The sequence below is a fragment of the Amphiura filiformis genome, chromosome 2, assembly GCF_039555335.1.
Source record: "Amphiura filiformis chromosome 2, Afil_fr2py, whole genome shotgun sequence".
In the NCBI taxonomy this organism is placed as follows: domain Eukaryota; kingdom Metazoa; phylum Echinodermata; class Ophiuroidea; order Amphilepidida; family Amphiuridae; genus Amphiura; species Amphiura filiformis.
Genome location: NC_092629.1, coordinates 77,203,772 through 77,217,981, shown reverse-complemented (window position 1 = coordinate 77,217,981; position 14,210 = coordinate 77,203,772). Strand labels below are relative to the sequence as shown.

The window sequence follows — 14,210 nt, the reverse complement described above, 5'->3', positions numbered from 1 at the left end:
GAAACATAGATAAATCCTAATCCTTAGTCCTAACTTGCAATGAAACTAAAATTTTAACACTTTTTGGAAATAAGATCCAAAAACATGCATTTTTAAGGCGTTTTTCGACCCTTTTCGTATTCTGTGACAATCAAGCCCAAAGACTTGAACAAAGACTAATTCAAGTTATGATTTCTAATTTTTGGAAGACACAAATCTGCTATCACTGATCATGTTGTGGGTACGAACCACAACATTGAATGGGATCAGGCAAAAGTTATAGACAGAGAGTCGGACAAAACTACTAGATGGCTCAAGGAAGCTATCTGGATTAGGAGGAGAGGTGACAATATTCTCAATAAAGACGAGGGGGCCTACAAGTTACATAACATATTTGACCAATTCATCACCACGCCCCCTATGGCGTTCGCCAAAAGGACAGTGAGCAGTGGTATGGGTTGCCAGTCTGAGGAAGATGATAGATTATCATAGAAACGTCACTGAATACGTGAGTAAATATACCATCTTTTACTACTGGATTTGATATAATGAACCTTCAAAACCATATCCTTTATCGGTACACTACGCATAACACATAAACCACATTCGCCTCTATGAAAATGATTACCCTGCAACAACAAGGCAACTGAGGATAAAAACTAATTTCTTAAAACTAATACGGACGATGTTACCCAACCATTGAGTTGTTATTATCCTGAACGTTATTTAATGCTCGATTTTCTGGCCATTATAGGCTTCAACATAAAAAATTGCAAGTTCTGGGATATTTTTTCAAACATATCAAGAGCTCTCCTAAGAACTAAAGAACAAATCCTGGGCTTGTTTGTACACATTTTAATGCCATTTTCATGCTGTTTCCAAATATGTTCATGGAAATGCACTTTTTTTAATTTAAAAGAAAATTTAAAACTTAATGTTGTCTGCAGTCGGCACCTTCGTGGAGAGGGTTATTTAAAACAAATGTCACCGAAGTTCTAACATTGCGCTATGATAATTAGTGAACTTACTCATTGTAGCCATGCACATGAAACCCATCTGACTATCACATTGAATGTCATTCCATTTGCCAAGTTGTGCGTTTTCGATCTTGATATGAACACAATCCTCAATATTTTGGAAGTTATCTGGCTGATCAATGGCCCAGTTAGTGTATGCATCGGTGCCTGTTACCTGAAAATTGAATAGAAAATATATAGTACATCTCAAGTGACATGTTTCGGGACTAGAACACGTTGTCATTATCCCGCCATGCATTATTACACTACATATCGTGAAAAGGCAATTTACTATTATTATGCTCCGCGGAAAGGACTTGCCTCAAGTTGCCCTCGTGTATTCGGCAGTCGGTATTGATCATGCGCATTATGGCGGTCTCCAATGGAAAATATATTAGCAATCATCAAGTATTTGGTTGATACAATAAATATAAAATAACCACTTTTACTATGAGTTTCCGGCTAAATACGCATAATACTATGGACCCATGATCAAAAAGTCACTAGCTTAAAATGAATAAAGTAGCTTTTTCATTTTTTTAAATTACAATTACACATGCAAACTGAGATTCTACAAACCTGTGTACCATCAGCCCACACCATTGTCCCTTCCTGTGCTTTGTCATCCATCCCAATCCAAAGGTCTACACCAGCAGTAGCAACAGCGTCTGAATTTACAAACAAATAGAATTGCCATAATTTATATGAGGATTGAACAACTGATGCCTGCATAGTGTAATATATGCCCGTCAGAAGTTGAGACCATATGCCGGACCTGCTAGTACGGAATGTGCGTAATGTCGCACATTGGTAGTTATAGACGACCTGGCTGATGCGGTGGTGTTCTATGTTTCACACGCAACTGCTCAAGCTAATAGTATAAGTCTATGTCCTTGATGAATGGGGCTAAATGGGCCATCCACGAAGGACATGCTACTGACTTGTACAGGTGCGCAGCAAACAAAGAACATCAGCTCACAAGGCAGAATGCTGGGACACTACCAACTTGTGACTTTACGTTCATTTCGTGGTAGCAGGTCACATTTTGTCAATTGTATTTCACGATTAAAGGAGGATTTCGTGATCCTAGCATCCTCTTTTTATGACATGTTTCAGTACATATCCACGAAAAAAGCCTATTACCAAAATTTCAGTTGATTCCGATTATGTGTATTACACTGCTCCATAGACAATGCGTTGTAATTTTGTTCTGGTGCACCAGAACGAAATTCAAATTTCACGATATCTTAGCTAAACGAATTAATCTGCAAGAGATATTTTGTACATAAACATAAGTAGCCAGAGGTTTCCAGCGATATAAAAATCTCACCTTTTTTTTTGAGAAAAGTAGGGGGATGAGGCTGTGGATCACGAAATGCCCCTTTAAGTTTTATGTGTACAATCAGTCAGTGCGCTCATATGAGACCAACTTAATATCCATCACACGCAAACACATTTAGTTAACTTTCGGATGCCAATGCACTGTGCAGATTACGTCACAGACTATTGCACCCTGTTAATAGACTGGATCCCTCACAGCTCAAAGGACGACTATGACCGAATATCAGCCACATCCACATCCAAAGTACCCGTTTCCTAAATATTAGAAATATCTGAATACATTGAATTTACCTGTGTGGAAGGATTGTTCATCTTCGTTTCTGATCATGGTCAGGGTAGTACCAAAGGATTCGCACGAAGCGACAGCGTCATCATAAGTTGTTGGCTCAGTGCTGACACGGTAGCAGTATTTGTCACGGGGTTGGAAACCAGAGGGACATGGTCCTGTGAAGCAAATAAGGACAATAAGGTAGACAAACATCAAATAGGCCGCCCTCTACAGTCGGCATCATACAATTGTTGAGTTATCTGGGATGTATCGTCAGTTATATTAGATTGAGAAAAACAACGAATAATATCTACAACGGGACGACGTTTTATTTTATTTTTTTCATACCTTTGGGTTTCTTGCATACAAATCCAGCAAATGCTGTACAGATATCGTCGGTCCATTGTCCTGCCTCACTTCTTGGGCGCATATAAACACAGTCCTCCTCAGGTGGTGTATTTGCATCATTTTGAAAATCACCCCAGTTTGTGTATAAAACCTTAAGAAAGAGCGCAGAACCACATTACAGAAACTACATACAAAAATACGTTGCAAAAACCAAGTATCACAATATAGGCGTAGCCTAAATTGTCACGTGGAGTAGTGTTGAAATATAACGATATCGTGGTTATTATTAAGGTTATGAATACCACATTATAATATTGAACATACATACCACACAAAAGTACCATTCATTCCACGAGAGTTTTCTTAATAAAAGTCGATGACATTAGAATTTGTTTTTGATAAGTATGCGCCATTTTTAATGCTTACCCTTACCCTAGAGAATTTGATGAAAAAGCCAGACCTTGTAATTGTCGGACTGATTCCCGTTTCATTCAAATCAAAACACTGTATTTAATTTGCTCTTAACTTGTACATACGGCAATTCTAATTTAGATGTAGAACCTCTGCCTTACAAATATTTTTTTAATCAGAGCCTGTATTGTAATTTATAATAGATCAGGCCTTGCCGTCTAGATTTTAAAGGCGAGTGGTCAATCACTCGCTAGTATGATGCTAGGCGAGTGGTCGAATCACTCCATAGTAGGATCATATGGCCAAATCACTCTCTAGCTCTGAAAGATGATTTATACCAACATGAATCACTTACGCACTGTTGACAACCTCTCTTTCGTTTTCAGTGATTAACATGATTACCGGGTATGATTATGGCTACTTTATTATACGAAAACTAGTAATAGAATACATTGAAAGTACAGAAACTTGAATGTGAATTTGATTAAATTTCGGGTAATTCGCAGCGAGCGACATTGACTGTGTATAGCGAGTGGAAAATCGCTCACTAGAAAAGGCCCGATAGATACAGTAATTTTACTGTGGGGTATTTACCGGTGATCCATCTAAGAATTGCATTATCCCTTCTGTTTCACGGTCGTCCAATCCAATCCACAGCTTGGTTTCAACCTTAGTTATCAAACCTGTTCCATCATAAATACATGACATTTTTATAATGCGGTTTCCATTTTATAAAGATTCATAATATTTTAATCCAATTTATTTCTGATTAAGGAAAGGTTTGTATACAAAAACGATTCTCTTATAACCCATCTATGTACAGTTTCGACCTCGATACACCTGAGCACACATTTTCGTCCTAGAGCTTCCAAGCAAGCAGTGAATTATCTCTACACTGTCTTTAATTATTACACTACACGGTTGAGTGCATAGCATCATAAGAGCTGTGTGAACTTCTAGCTGGAAAATCGGCCTCTGTGATTGGTTTTTTTTGGAAACCTCAACTGTTCCCTTCATCCAATCAGAATGTTTTTTTTATATCAAACGAAAGCTAACACGTTCCCATAAAAACACTTTTCCCCATTAGGTCAACAGATAACGCAATGCAATGTTATAGCAAGGCGAATGTGGTAAATCTGTTGACAAGAAAGAGCACACTTATTATTGTCCATATACTAGCCTCATTTTAATGAGCAATGGCAAATTCTCTTTAAGTTGCAAATCTTGTGCAAAAACTTACTATATTCGCCTGTTTTGTCATACGGTTTTAAATTCAATGAACTATGACTTTGTTAAAGAGCGCTTACAAATTGATATGTACCATCCGCACCACACACAATTTCACTGCCTACATGTACAAATACTACCGGAAACGGTAACTCCGTTTAAAATATACATCGTCATGTCTTCCATATCAGTGTATGGATTTCAACTGGCATAGTCCATTCTGTACTACCCACAGACTCATAGATAAGGCTTACCTGTAAGGAACGTCTGCTCATCTACGTTCTTGACACTGGTCAGGATGGAGTTCATCCTTTGGCACGTTGCAGCTGCCTCATCGTATGGCACCGGTCTTTCATTTACCTTGTAGCAAGACTCACCGTTGCCTTGCCAACCAATCGGACAAGGCGCTGTGGATTATCAATAAAAGATAATTATATTTAGTATGTTTATGATTTTTCGTATCTCATTTGCATCTCATGGTTTACGCAATTATTAATTTATGTGGTCAGCAACACCTCTCAAAACTAGATATTACCGAATAGGGTGCAACTTGCTAGACTTGAATCCAGTCCTCGTTTACCGAGTTTAGGGTTTGGTGTGGCAGTCTTGTAATAATACTTGTAGAATTGCACCATATTCGGCAATCGCTCCAAAATATCTACCTCCGAAATAAAGATAATAAAAATCTTATTTTTTTGTTGTTTAATGTGAGATGAGACTTATACTTTATTTGGAGTTTATTGTAGAGATGAATACTCACTGACGGGTTTCTTGCACATAAAGCTGGCTTTTCTATCACAAGAAATGTCATTCCATTTGCCTAATTTCTCTGGGAGAGTATGAAGAATTACGCAATCTTCATTACCACCGCTATTACTTGGTTCATTCTCGTCCCAATTTGTATAATCCATCTACAAATAAATTACAGAAGGTACAACATACCGTCACTGGGCGGGAAAAACCTCATATGTAATTTTTGCCATTGAACATGGATGAAGCAAACCATTCAATACACCTCAATGCTTTATCCATTTTCAAGGGTCAAAAGTTAATATGAGATGTTTCCCGCATGTACTTTTGGCCCTTGAACATGGATGAAGCAACCTCTTCAATATTAAGTCTGTACCTACAAGGCTTTATCCATGTTCAAGGGCCAAAAGTATATATATTATGAGGTTTTTTCAGCACAATGACGATACCAATAACTCAAGTTTCCAAATTGCTTTCATAATTGTAATTTTTCATGACCATAATGGAAACAGCATGAATACATTAAAATGAATACAAACAAGCATAGCATTGTCTCGGTAGTTCTTAAGATAGCTCTTAAAGGAGTGTTTCGTGATCCTAGCATCCTCTTTTTATGACATTTTTCAGTACATATCCATGAAAAAGCCAAATTTCAGTTGATTCCGATTTTGCGTTTGCGAGTTATGCATGATTATGTGTATTACGCTGCTCCATAGACAATGCGTTGTAATTTCGTTCTGGTGCACCAGAACGAAATTCAAATTTCACGATATCTTTGCAAAACGAATTAATCTGCAAGAAATATTTTGTACATAAACATTATGTAGTCAGAGGTTTCCAGTGATATAAAAATCTCAACTTTTTTTGAGAAAAGTGGGGGGATGAGGCTGTGGATCACGAAATGCCCCTTTAATATTTTGAGAACATATCTCAACACTTGGACCTTTCATGGTGAAGCTAGCACTCAGAGCATTAAGCTACTACCTGTTTTGCTACAAACATACGACTGTATTAGGCATCTAAATACATCATATCGATGCTACAGGATAAAGGACCTGTTTCGGTACAACGTATAATAAAACTTATTCGATGAGCGTTTTACCTGGCCTTATTACCAATACACTTTCAACAACTACAACGATTTATTCCACTGAAACTGAGACACATTAGACAAATCTAGTCGCATCCGCTCCATGCGGTAATTGTACTATTGTCCCTTACAGCAACAAGTACACCCCGAGGGGTCAAGAATAAAGCACCTTGACCAGTTCTTCTATGGTCCGATGTGAACCATGAAAGTACTCCTGCTTTAGGAGGAGACATCTCACTTATAGAGAGTCATGTATCTACATGTAAAACAGCAGGATGTTAATAAAGCCCTGACTGTCAAAAATTCTCATGGCACTGTTTAGAATAGCTTTTCATATCGCTATACTAGTAAGCATGTAAAAGGTAAAAAGGGTCCAATTTGAATATTTTACCTACCTCATAGCCATTTGTATACACAAACACGTTTTCGGTTTCTTCATCATTCAGACCAATCCAGATGAGTTTCCCTTTACTCATGTCTGTAAGAAAATATTATCAAATCAAGCAATAAATAAATTAATATATGGGAAATTGTTGCTTAAAAGTTGAACCCAAATCCACCCTCTACATACGTCTATTGAGCATGTGAAATCCAACATGGCCTATACCCAGCATGTATGATACACATGTTTTCAAGTTTTCTCACAATCACTTTCGATGGACTTGGGGGGGGGGTTGTATTCATGTATTCAAATGTATTATGTCAATGAATTATGCTATTAAAACTTGAGAACCAACGATTTTTGGAGTGGTTTTTTGGTTGTAATATGGGCTCTTTGTTTCTGCTAGCTTTTAGGGCCGTCTGCCTTTTTGAAATGTACGTGACGGTTCCTCTGGCAGGCAGACGGGGCTTAATGATCAAATGTTTGTAATACAAATGGTTCTTTCTTTATAGCATTGAGTTTAACCTTTTGTATGATCAAACGATTGTAATATAAATTATATTTCTTTACAATATCTAATTTGTTGTTGCACTGCACCCCTCAACTTGTTTTTATTTTATGAACAGTTTAGTGTTATTTGTTTCCCTTGGGGGGGGTGGAACATATTGAATATATGTAACGCATAACGCTCTAAACAAGACAACCTATAAACCTATAGATTTATAAATTTTATAATTTTAAATTCATGAAACGATTAAGCATCAGTAATGATATCCTTCGCTTGTGTACCTGATATTTGTTTGTGTGTATTACTAAGTATACCTTGATTGCTCACATTAGCCCCAGTTTTAACCAGTGGGAGCTGGTAGCCTAATGGATAGGGCGTCTGTTTATAGAGATCGGAAGGTCGTGGGTTCGATTCCCATGCCGGAAAATTCCCTTGCTTTTTACAAGTTGGGATGTCGGTCGGGATTTGCGTTTATTTGTTTAATTGCTTAATTGTAACACTTTGGGTTGATAAACTGTTCTTTGTTTCTTATCAATTATATTCAGTTTCTTCTTGTAGCGAGCAATCGTTCCCCATTGTGCTATTTTGTTCTTGTACAGGATGCGAAGCGTCATTACATATTTTCTCAAATTACACCTCATAAATAGGGCATATACATGAGCAAAATATTAATCATTCCACTTTATTGGTCAATCGCAAATGACACGATATATGCGTTAGTTTTTCCTATCTACATGACAATTACATCCCCACAGCCTATATATGTTCGGTTTAATAAAACAAATGCTAGCTTGTTTATATCGGGACATAGTGCAACTGCGGATCAACCTTCACTCTTCGTGCTGTGTGATAGGCTTGTAACCAGTACCTCGGGTAAAATAGTTTGCCCAATTCCCGCTCAATACACTTACATTCATGGAATTTTTGTTCGCCTTGACTATGGATGCTAGTCAATCTTGCATCATCAAGTTGACACAATGTATCAGCTTCATATTGAGCGACTTGCTCGTCGTTGATTATGTAGCAGAAAGCTCCGTAACGGGTCCAACCTTCAGGACAATATTCTGCAAAAGGAAAGGTAGTCCAGTAGAAATCATGAGTTATATGGTGTGATCAACAACTTGAAATAATATATTTTACGTTTTGATTTTGTTATGACGAAATTGGTGTGAAAGGTGAGTTAAAAACATCGATTTTCCTTCTATATAAAATCATTCATCCTTATTTTTAATGGTATTTCAAAGTTGATATTTGTGTGAAAATTGAGGGCGGTATTCATATATAATTAAATCAAATTCCGCCAAATAATATGAGTTATCCATTTCATGATGTGATAAAAAACAAATTCAGAAAAGATCCTTGGTTTTTTTTTTAGTTTTTTTTTTCTGATGTTGTAACAGTGCAGTGTAAATATGGACACAAGACTTTAACAAACGGGGTGTAATTAATCAGCTTTAGAAGCAAGTGTCTTTTAGTTCCAAACACATGATCAGCTAAAGATGATAAATGAAGGACTCATTGTACTTACGGGGGTCCGATGTTATTTCAAATGGTACTTCTATGACCTTCCCAGTTCCTTCCAACGAATCAACTGAAAATGACATGACAAACATAATAATAATAATAATAATAATAATAATAATAATAATAATAATAATAATAATAATAATAATAATAATAATAATAATAATAATATTAATGAAATGAACAATAATTTTCATTTTTCAGTACATATCAGGACAAAGCTATACTACTTGATATTTTTTTTAAATCATGGTGTTAAACTTAGGCGTGAAATGTAGTCTTGTAGTGTACGATTATCGATTTCGACATTCCTGAACTTCGACAGTGAGCTTTTTTAGGGTGAACATTTTTTGCTTTTCGAAGTGACATACCATAGTTCGTTAATGAAACATGTTTCACAACTTTCTAAAGCACGTAAAACCTGGCCTAATATCATAGTTTTGCTGTTTGTATTCAAAATAAAGTACTGAGCTGGAAATTTCGGTAGTCGCAAGGAAAAATTACGAAATAAAAATGGAAATTCTGACATAATTAAAATATATAGGCCCGTAAGATGAGCCTTATAGAGCTAGGAAAATTATTTTTTTCAGCTGACTATATTACCTTGAAACGCTTTAAAGTTAACCTAAAAATAGCTCAATAATTTTGAACTTGACCCTCTGTGCAAAATTCAATAACCTTTCCCACTAAAATGGTGGAACTGATGAAATGCCTCTAGCCTAAAATAACCAGCTCTTCGTCGCCACAAATGGTATATTTGACATGATTTACATGATTGTTATGTCAGCTTACATACACTTATTGCATACTATCAGCTACTATCAGACACAAATAAATAAAATACCTAGACGTTTATAACATTTGTGTGAAAATCTTACGGCCATGTAGTTTACTTACTCATTGGCATTTTACACATATATCCGATTCCTGGTGCATCACATGCGTTGTCATTCCATTGTCCATCATCAATGGGTTTACTCATATGTACACAATCTTCATTAGATTCAAAGTCATCAGGTTGCCCATTAGCCCAATTTGTGTATGTCACCTGTAATAAAGGGTTTGAAATAAGAGAATTTTGTCATGGAAATACATTGGCATCTACTAGGGACAGGATTAGGAACACCTCAATCAGAGACACCCTTGATTACCAGTGCACTGTAATGATCAAGATCCGTGCAAAACAGCTGTCCTACTATGGCCATGTGAAAAGAATGCCTCCATCCAGATATCCAAAAATCGTATTAGAAGGAAGAATCCCAGGAAACGACCTAAAGGAAGACCCCAATGCGCTGGATGGACAACATCAAAGCAAACTGCAGTGCAGTGGGAATCCAATCCGTAGTAGAAGCCGGTCGGATGGCAAACAACAGAGCTGAGTGGCGAAGCATAGTGGCTAGGCAGCTATCTCCAGGACCTACCTGTGTCATGGGAGGAAAGCTTTAAGTGAAGTGAAAGTGAAGACTGATTGCCCTAAACGATTAGTGTGAGCAAAAAGTAAACTGCGTATTAACTGGTAACAGGCTTGACTCCGGTACCGTTTTGGTTGATTAAAAAAAAAGAAGAAACAATTATGTTTCATTTTGCATAAATCATACAAGTGCCACGAACTCAAGTTCCACGAACTCAAGTTCCACGAACTCAAGTTCCACGAACTCAAGTTCCACGAACTCAAGTTCCACGAACTCAAGTTCCACGAACTCAAACTTGAGTCTAGCTTGACCCTTCATGTGACATTGGATGACACCTGGATTTGACACCAACGAAAAAGACAAACATACCAATATATGCATGACATTATTATTAGTGGAATAATATGTTATTGCTGTGATTCCTGACACGTACGAATCAGATTAACTATAAACCACAATGACTCTCGAAGGCAACGTTTCATGGTTTTTTCTGTTGTTGTAGTTAAAGGTCAGTCAAAACTACAGTCAGTCTACTCTGAAGTACAAAGTACCGACGCGGACGCACACATTGTGCCGACTTTGAAGGCACGCATACCTCAGCAGAGACGCAGCACTGCGAACTGTTTACGCGCTGTATACGCGCGAGTTGTCACTTTGTACTTTAGAGTGGACAAACTGTAGTCCTCCAACAGCAATGGGCTATTCTGTTTGAAATCCATCCTCCCCCTGCGGAAGATTTTTTTCAGGTGTAATTGGTAAGGTTTAATCATTTTGAAACCCATACTCCCCCTGTATTATGGCTTAACCTATACCTTCCACAACTGGAGTGAGTATTTCAAAATAATAGAAGTTACCCAACTGTCTATTCCATTCGAAACTCCTACTCCCTATGTGGAAGACTTTAGCTAAATCTTCCACAGGGGTAGTGTGAATTTTAAATGGAATAGCCCAATACGAATGGTCATCGGGATGTACTAGTAGGGATGCCCACTCTCAAAACAGTTTCCACTAGAACGATTTTTCATTTACTGTGTGCGTGCACTCACACACGTAGTGTCTATGGAGAAACTGATCGATACAAGAAATCCCAGGCATGTTAAATGGCGTACATACTTGTTTTGATCCAAATGTAGGCCTATATCAGGGTGTTTCAAGAAATTCCTGATTCCACCAGAAAACATTCACCAAACTTTTTCCTGTTTGGTCAGTAAATAGAGAGGACCTTCCTGCATGAAGAGATCAACTTTTTTAATGAAAAATTTAATGAGATGAGAACTACAACAGGTTGAAGTGACACCATTCCGTGCATCAGGTGTTCAAACGCAATTATCTCCGAATTTGGAGTGAATCAGACAAGCAAACTTACATACTCATAAAATTTAACTATTTATGAAGACAAAATGTGTAGGATGTTAAGAAATTTAAGAATGCTTAAGCCTACCGCGGCCCATCTCAAATCATGCACTTCCCCGTGCACTTCTCACTACCATGTCCATTTCATAGGGAGTATAAAAACCGGGGACCATCATGGCTTCCATGCACACAGTGTATTGCTCAATGTAGTAAAGATAACCTTTGAGTTGGAGCAAATTTCTCAAAATTGGTAGTGATTAATGTTACCAAACTTATGCCATGATGAAATATAATAATTTTTGAAGATAAAATGTGCTGACCTTAAAAGATTGAACAATGTTTAAGACTACCGCTTTTCATTTGAAATAATGCACTTATTGTTCATCTCCTCTATGGAGATATTTTCCATGGCGGCCATCTATGATCATGCTTGAGGTTTCAACAAACAAACCATGGGTTTTGAGGTCTTATAGTTTTTGTTGTATGTCAACAAAATCGATTAAATTTTCAGGATGATCTTATTTTCATGTTGTTATAAGCAAATATAATGTTCCAGATAAGATAGTTAATAAATACATTAAGAAAAAGTACCTTAAAGTTGCACTTTCTGTTAGTAATCCTTTTTGGACTTTAACTTTTTAACATGTTCTAGCAGCCCTATATAAAACCGTGACACTCGAAATGCCATATCTCTGGAATGAAACGTCCGATTAAGATTATTTAAACGCCAAAATGTTTCTTTCATCAATTCCCATCCAATAAGTTAGGTCTGAATCAATTTAAAAGTACTTCAATTTTTAGTGGACATGGCTAGTACTAGTCTTGCAGGTAAATACAACATGTTTGAGAGTGGCCAAAGGGACTCATAGCTAATGGCATCATTAGGACTACACACCTGTGCTCCATCCTTCCACACCATGGTTCCTTCTTCGACTTTGTCATCCAATCCAATCCACAATGGCATTGACACTTTATTTTTCAGAACATCTGAAAGGAATAATATTATACCAATTAATAAAGTATTATTATCTTGAACATCGCTGAATGGAAGGAACCATCCATGCATGGTACATTGTTAGTGGAACTTGAGGAGGATTTTTTAAAGAGTAGTTGTTGTTCTGTGGCCCTATTGATGTACCAGAGTCAACTTGCCATTGTAGGCTATGTCATATTTTAAACAGTTGACCTTGTGTTGACTTACTGCTGTGAAAGAGATAGCTGTTTATTGGTCATATTTATAACACTCAATGTCGATCTCTTGGTGACTGTCCATTTTGGGAAAACCTGTTCGTCGGGAAGGTATTAGACGTACACTAGCACATTCTGACTTACATGTGGAGGCCGGTCGAGTGCAGATCCGTCGGAACACGCTTTTAAATACGGAATAAATGCTAACCTCATCGTGACATCATCCAAGCAGCAAAGTTCATTTCCCGTTGAAAAGGCGTTATCCGACTGATCTTAAGGTTTTGGGATGATGAAAGGTGTTTTTTTTCTTTCTTTTTTCGACTGTTTAGTATATTTTTTTTCAACTGTTTAATAACTGGTCACTTGTTTTATCTTTTACATGTCTTGATATTTATATGCCTGTGACCAGGTGTAATAAATATTTCTAAAAATAATATAATCGAGACATTATCGACCTATTTTTACGGAAGACCTGTCCATAAGTAGGCCATGTTCTAGTACCAAGAGTTGACTCCACGTTAACTTACCGGTATGAAAGAGCTGTTCATCAGCACTATTAATAGTGGTCAGTGTGGACCCAATGTTTGCACATGTAGTATCAGCTTCTTCGTAGCTCTTTTCTTCTTCATTTATTAAGTAACAGAATTTATCACGTGCCTGCCATCCGATGGGACATGGAGCTGTTTATGGAAAAAGGGAAACATAGTATACCGTTTAATGTTTGGAATATTAACCGCAGTTTACATCACTTTGGCAGATGAGCGAGCTCGATATTATATTGTTATCTGATGATTAATCAATGTCGATTTTTTTAATATGTTTGTTTAACCCTAGAACTACGAAGATTATTTATCCATTATAAAAACAAAACGTACGCGTTCACGCCCAAACGACCTAAGCTAATCGTAGATCCATCCTTTGAGCTCATTTTAGTGATATCCCAGCTCCTTAACCGGGAGCAAGACCGCCCATCAAAATGGTCATAGAGGAGGGGGGGAGGGTTGTGACGCCCCATAGATTTTCATTTTGCTCTTGTGAAATTATTCCAAGAGCTAAGAGCTAAGAGAGCTGACTTTTTGCTAGTTATTTAGGCGAACATTTGGTGAAAATAGCATTTTTAGCCAAAACTCAATGTTGCCTATACTTTTGTACATAGCAAGTATTTCCCGAATTTTCATGGGCGCCTTCAATTTATGACGACATTATGTCGGGAATGCTTGTATTTATTTTGGAATCACTGGATATAAGCGACCATTATAGCTATACATTAGTAACAAATATAACGGTATATTACGTTCATAATTGAAAATTACAAAACATGGCCCAGTAGTTTTAGGGTTAATCATGGATTTTCTGTGAAATGTGTCTTGAACATAATTTAGAAATACTGGCTACAAACAGGCAATCTGACAT

The 14,210-nt window shown here is 37.1% G+C and overlaps 1 protein-coding gene across 1 annotated transcript; it reads right to left on the bottom strand.

Annotated features, from left to right (window-relative positions):
- Positions 1 to 3,939: 3,939 nt before the first annotated feature.
- On the bottom strand, positions 3,940 to 14,210 carry LOC140143403 (macrophage mannose receptor 1-like). The gene is made up of 10 exons (XM_072165261.1): positions 14,186 to 14,210; positions 13,325 to 13,477; positions 12,505 to 12,596; positions 9,742 to 9,892; positions 8,849 to 8,911; positions 8,232 to 8,384; positions 6,826 to 6,908; positions 5,351 to 5,501; positions 4,845 to 4,997; positions 3,940 to 4,046 (listed from the first exon to the last, which is right to left on the bottom strand). The coding sequence occupies exons 1-10, from the start codon at positions 14,208 to 14,210 to the stop codon at positions 3,940 to 3,942; spliced, it is 1,131 nt and encodes a 376-aa protein (XP_072021362.1).

Coding starts and splice junctions, on each gene's coding strand:
- LOC140143403 (XM_072165261.1), bottom strand. CDS start 14,210: ATGTCAGATTGCCTGTTTGTAGCCA. Junction 12,597..13,324: donor TGAACAGCTCTTTCATACCG/GTAAGTTAACGT, acceptor TATTCCTTTCAG/ATGTTCTGAAAAATAAAGTG. Junction 8,385..8,848: donor TGAAATAACATCGGACCCCC/GTAAGTACAATG, acceptor TTCCTTTTGCAG/AATATTGTCCTGAAGGTTGG.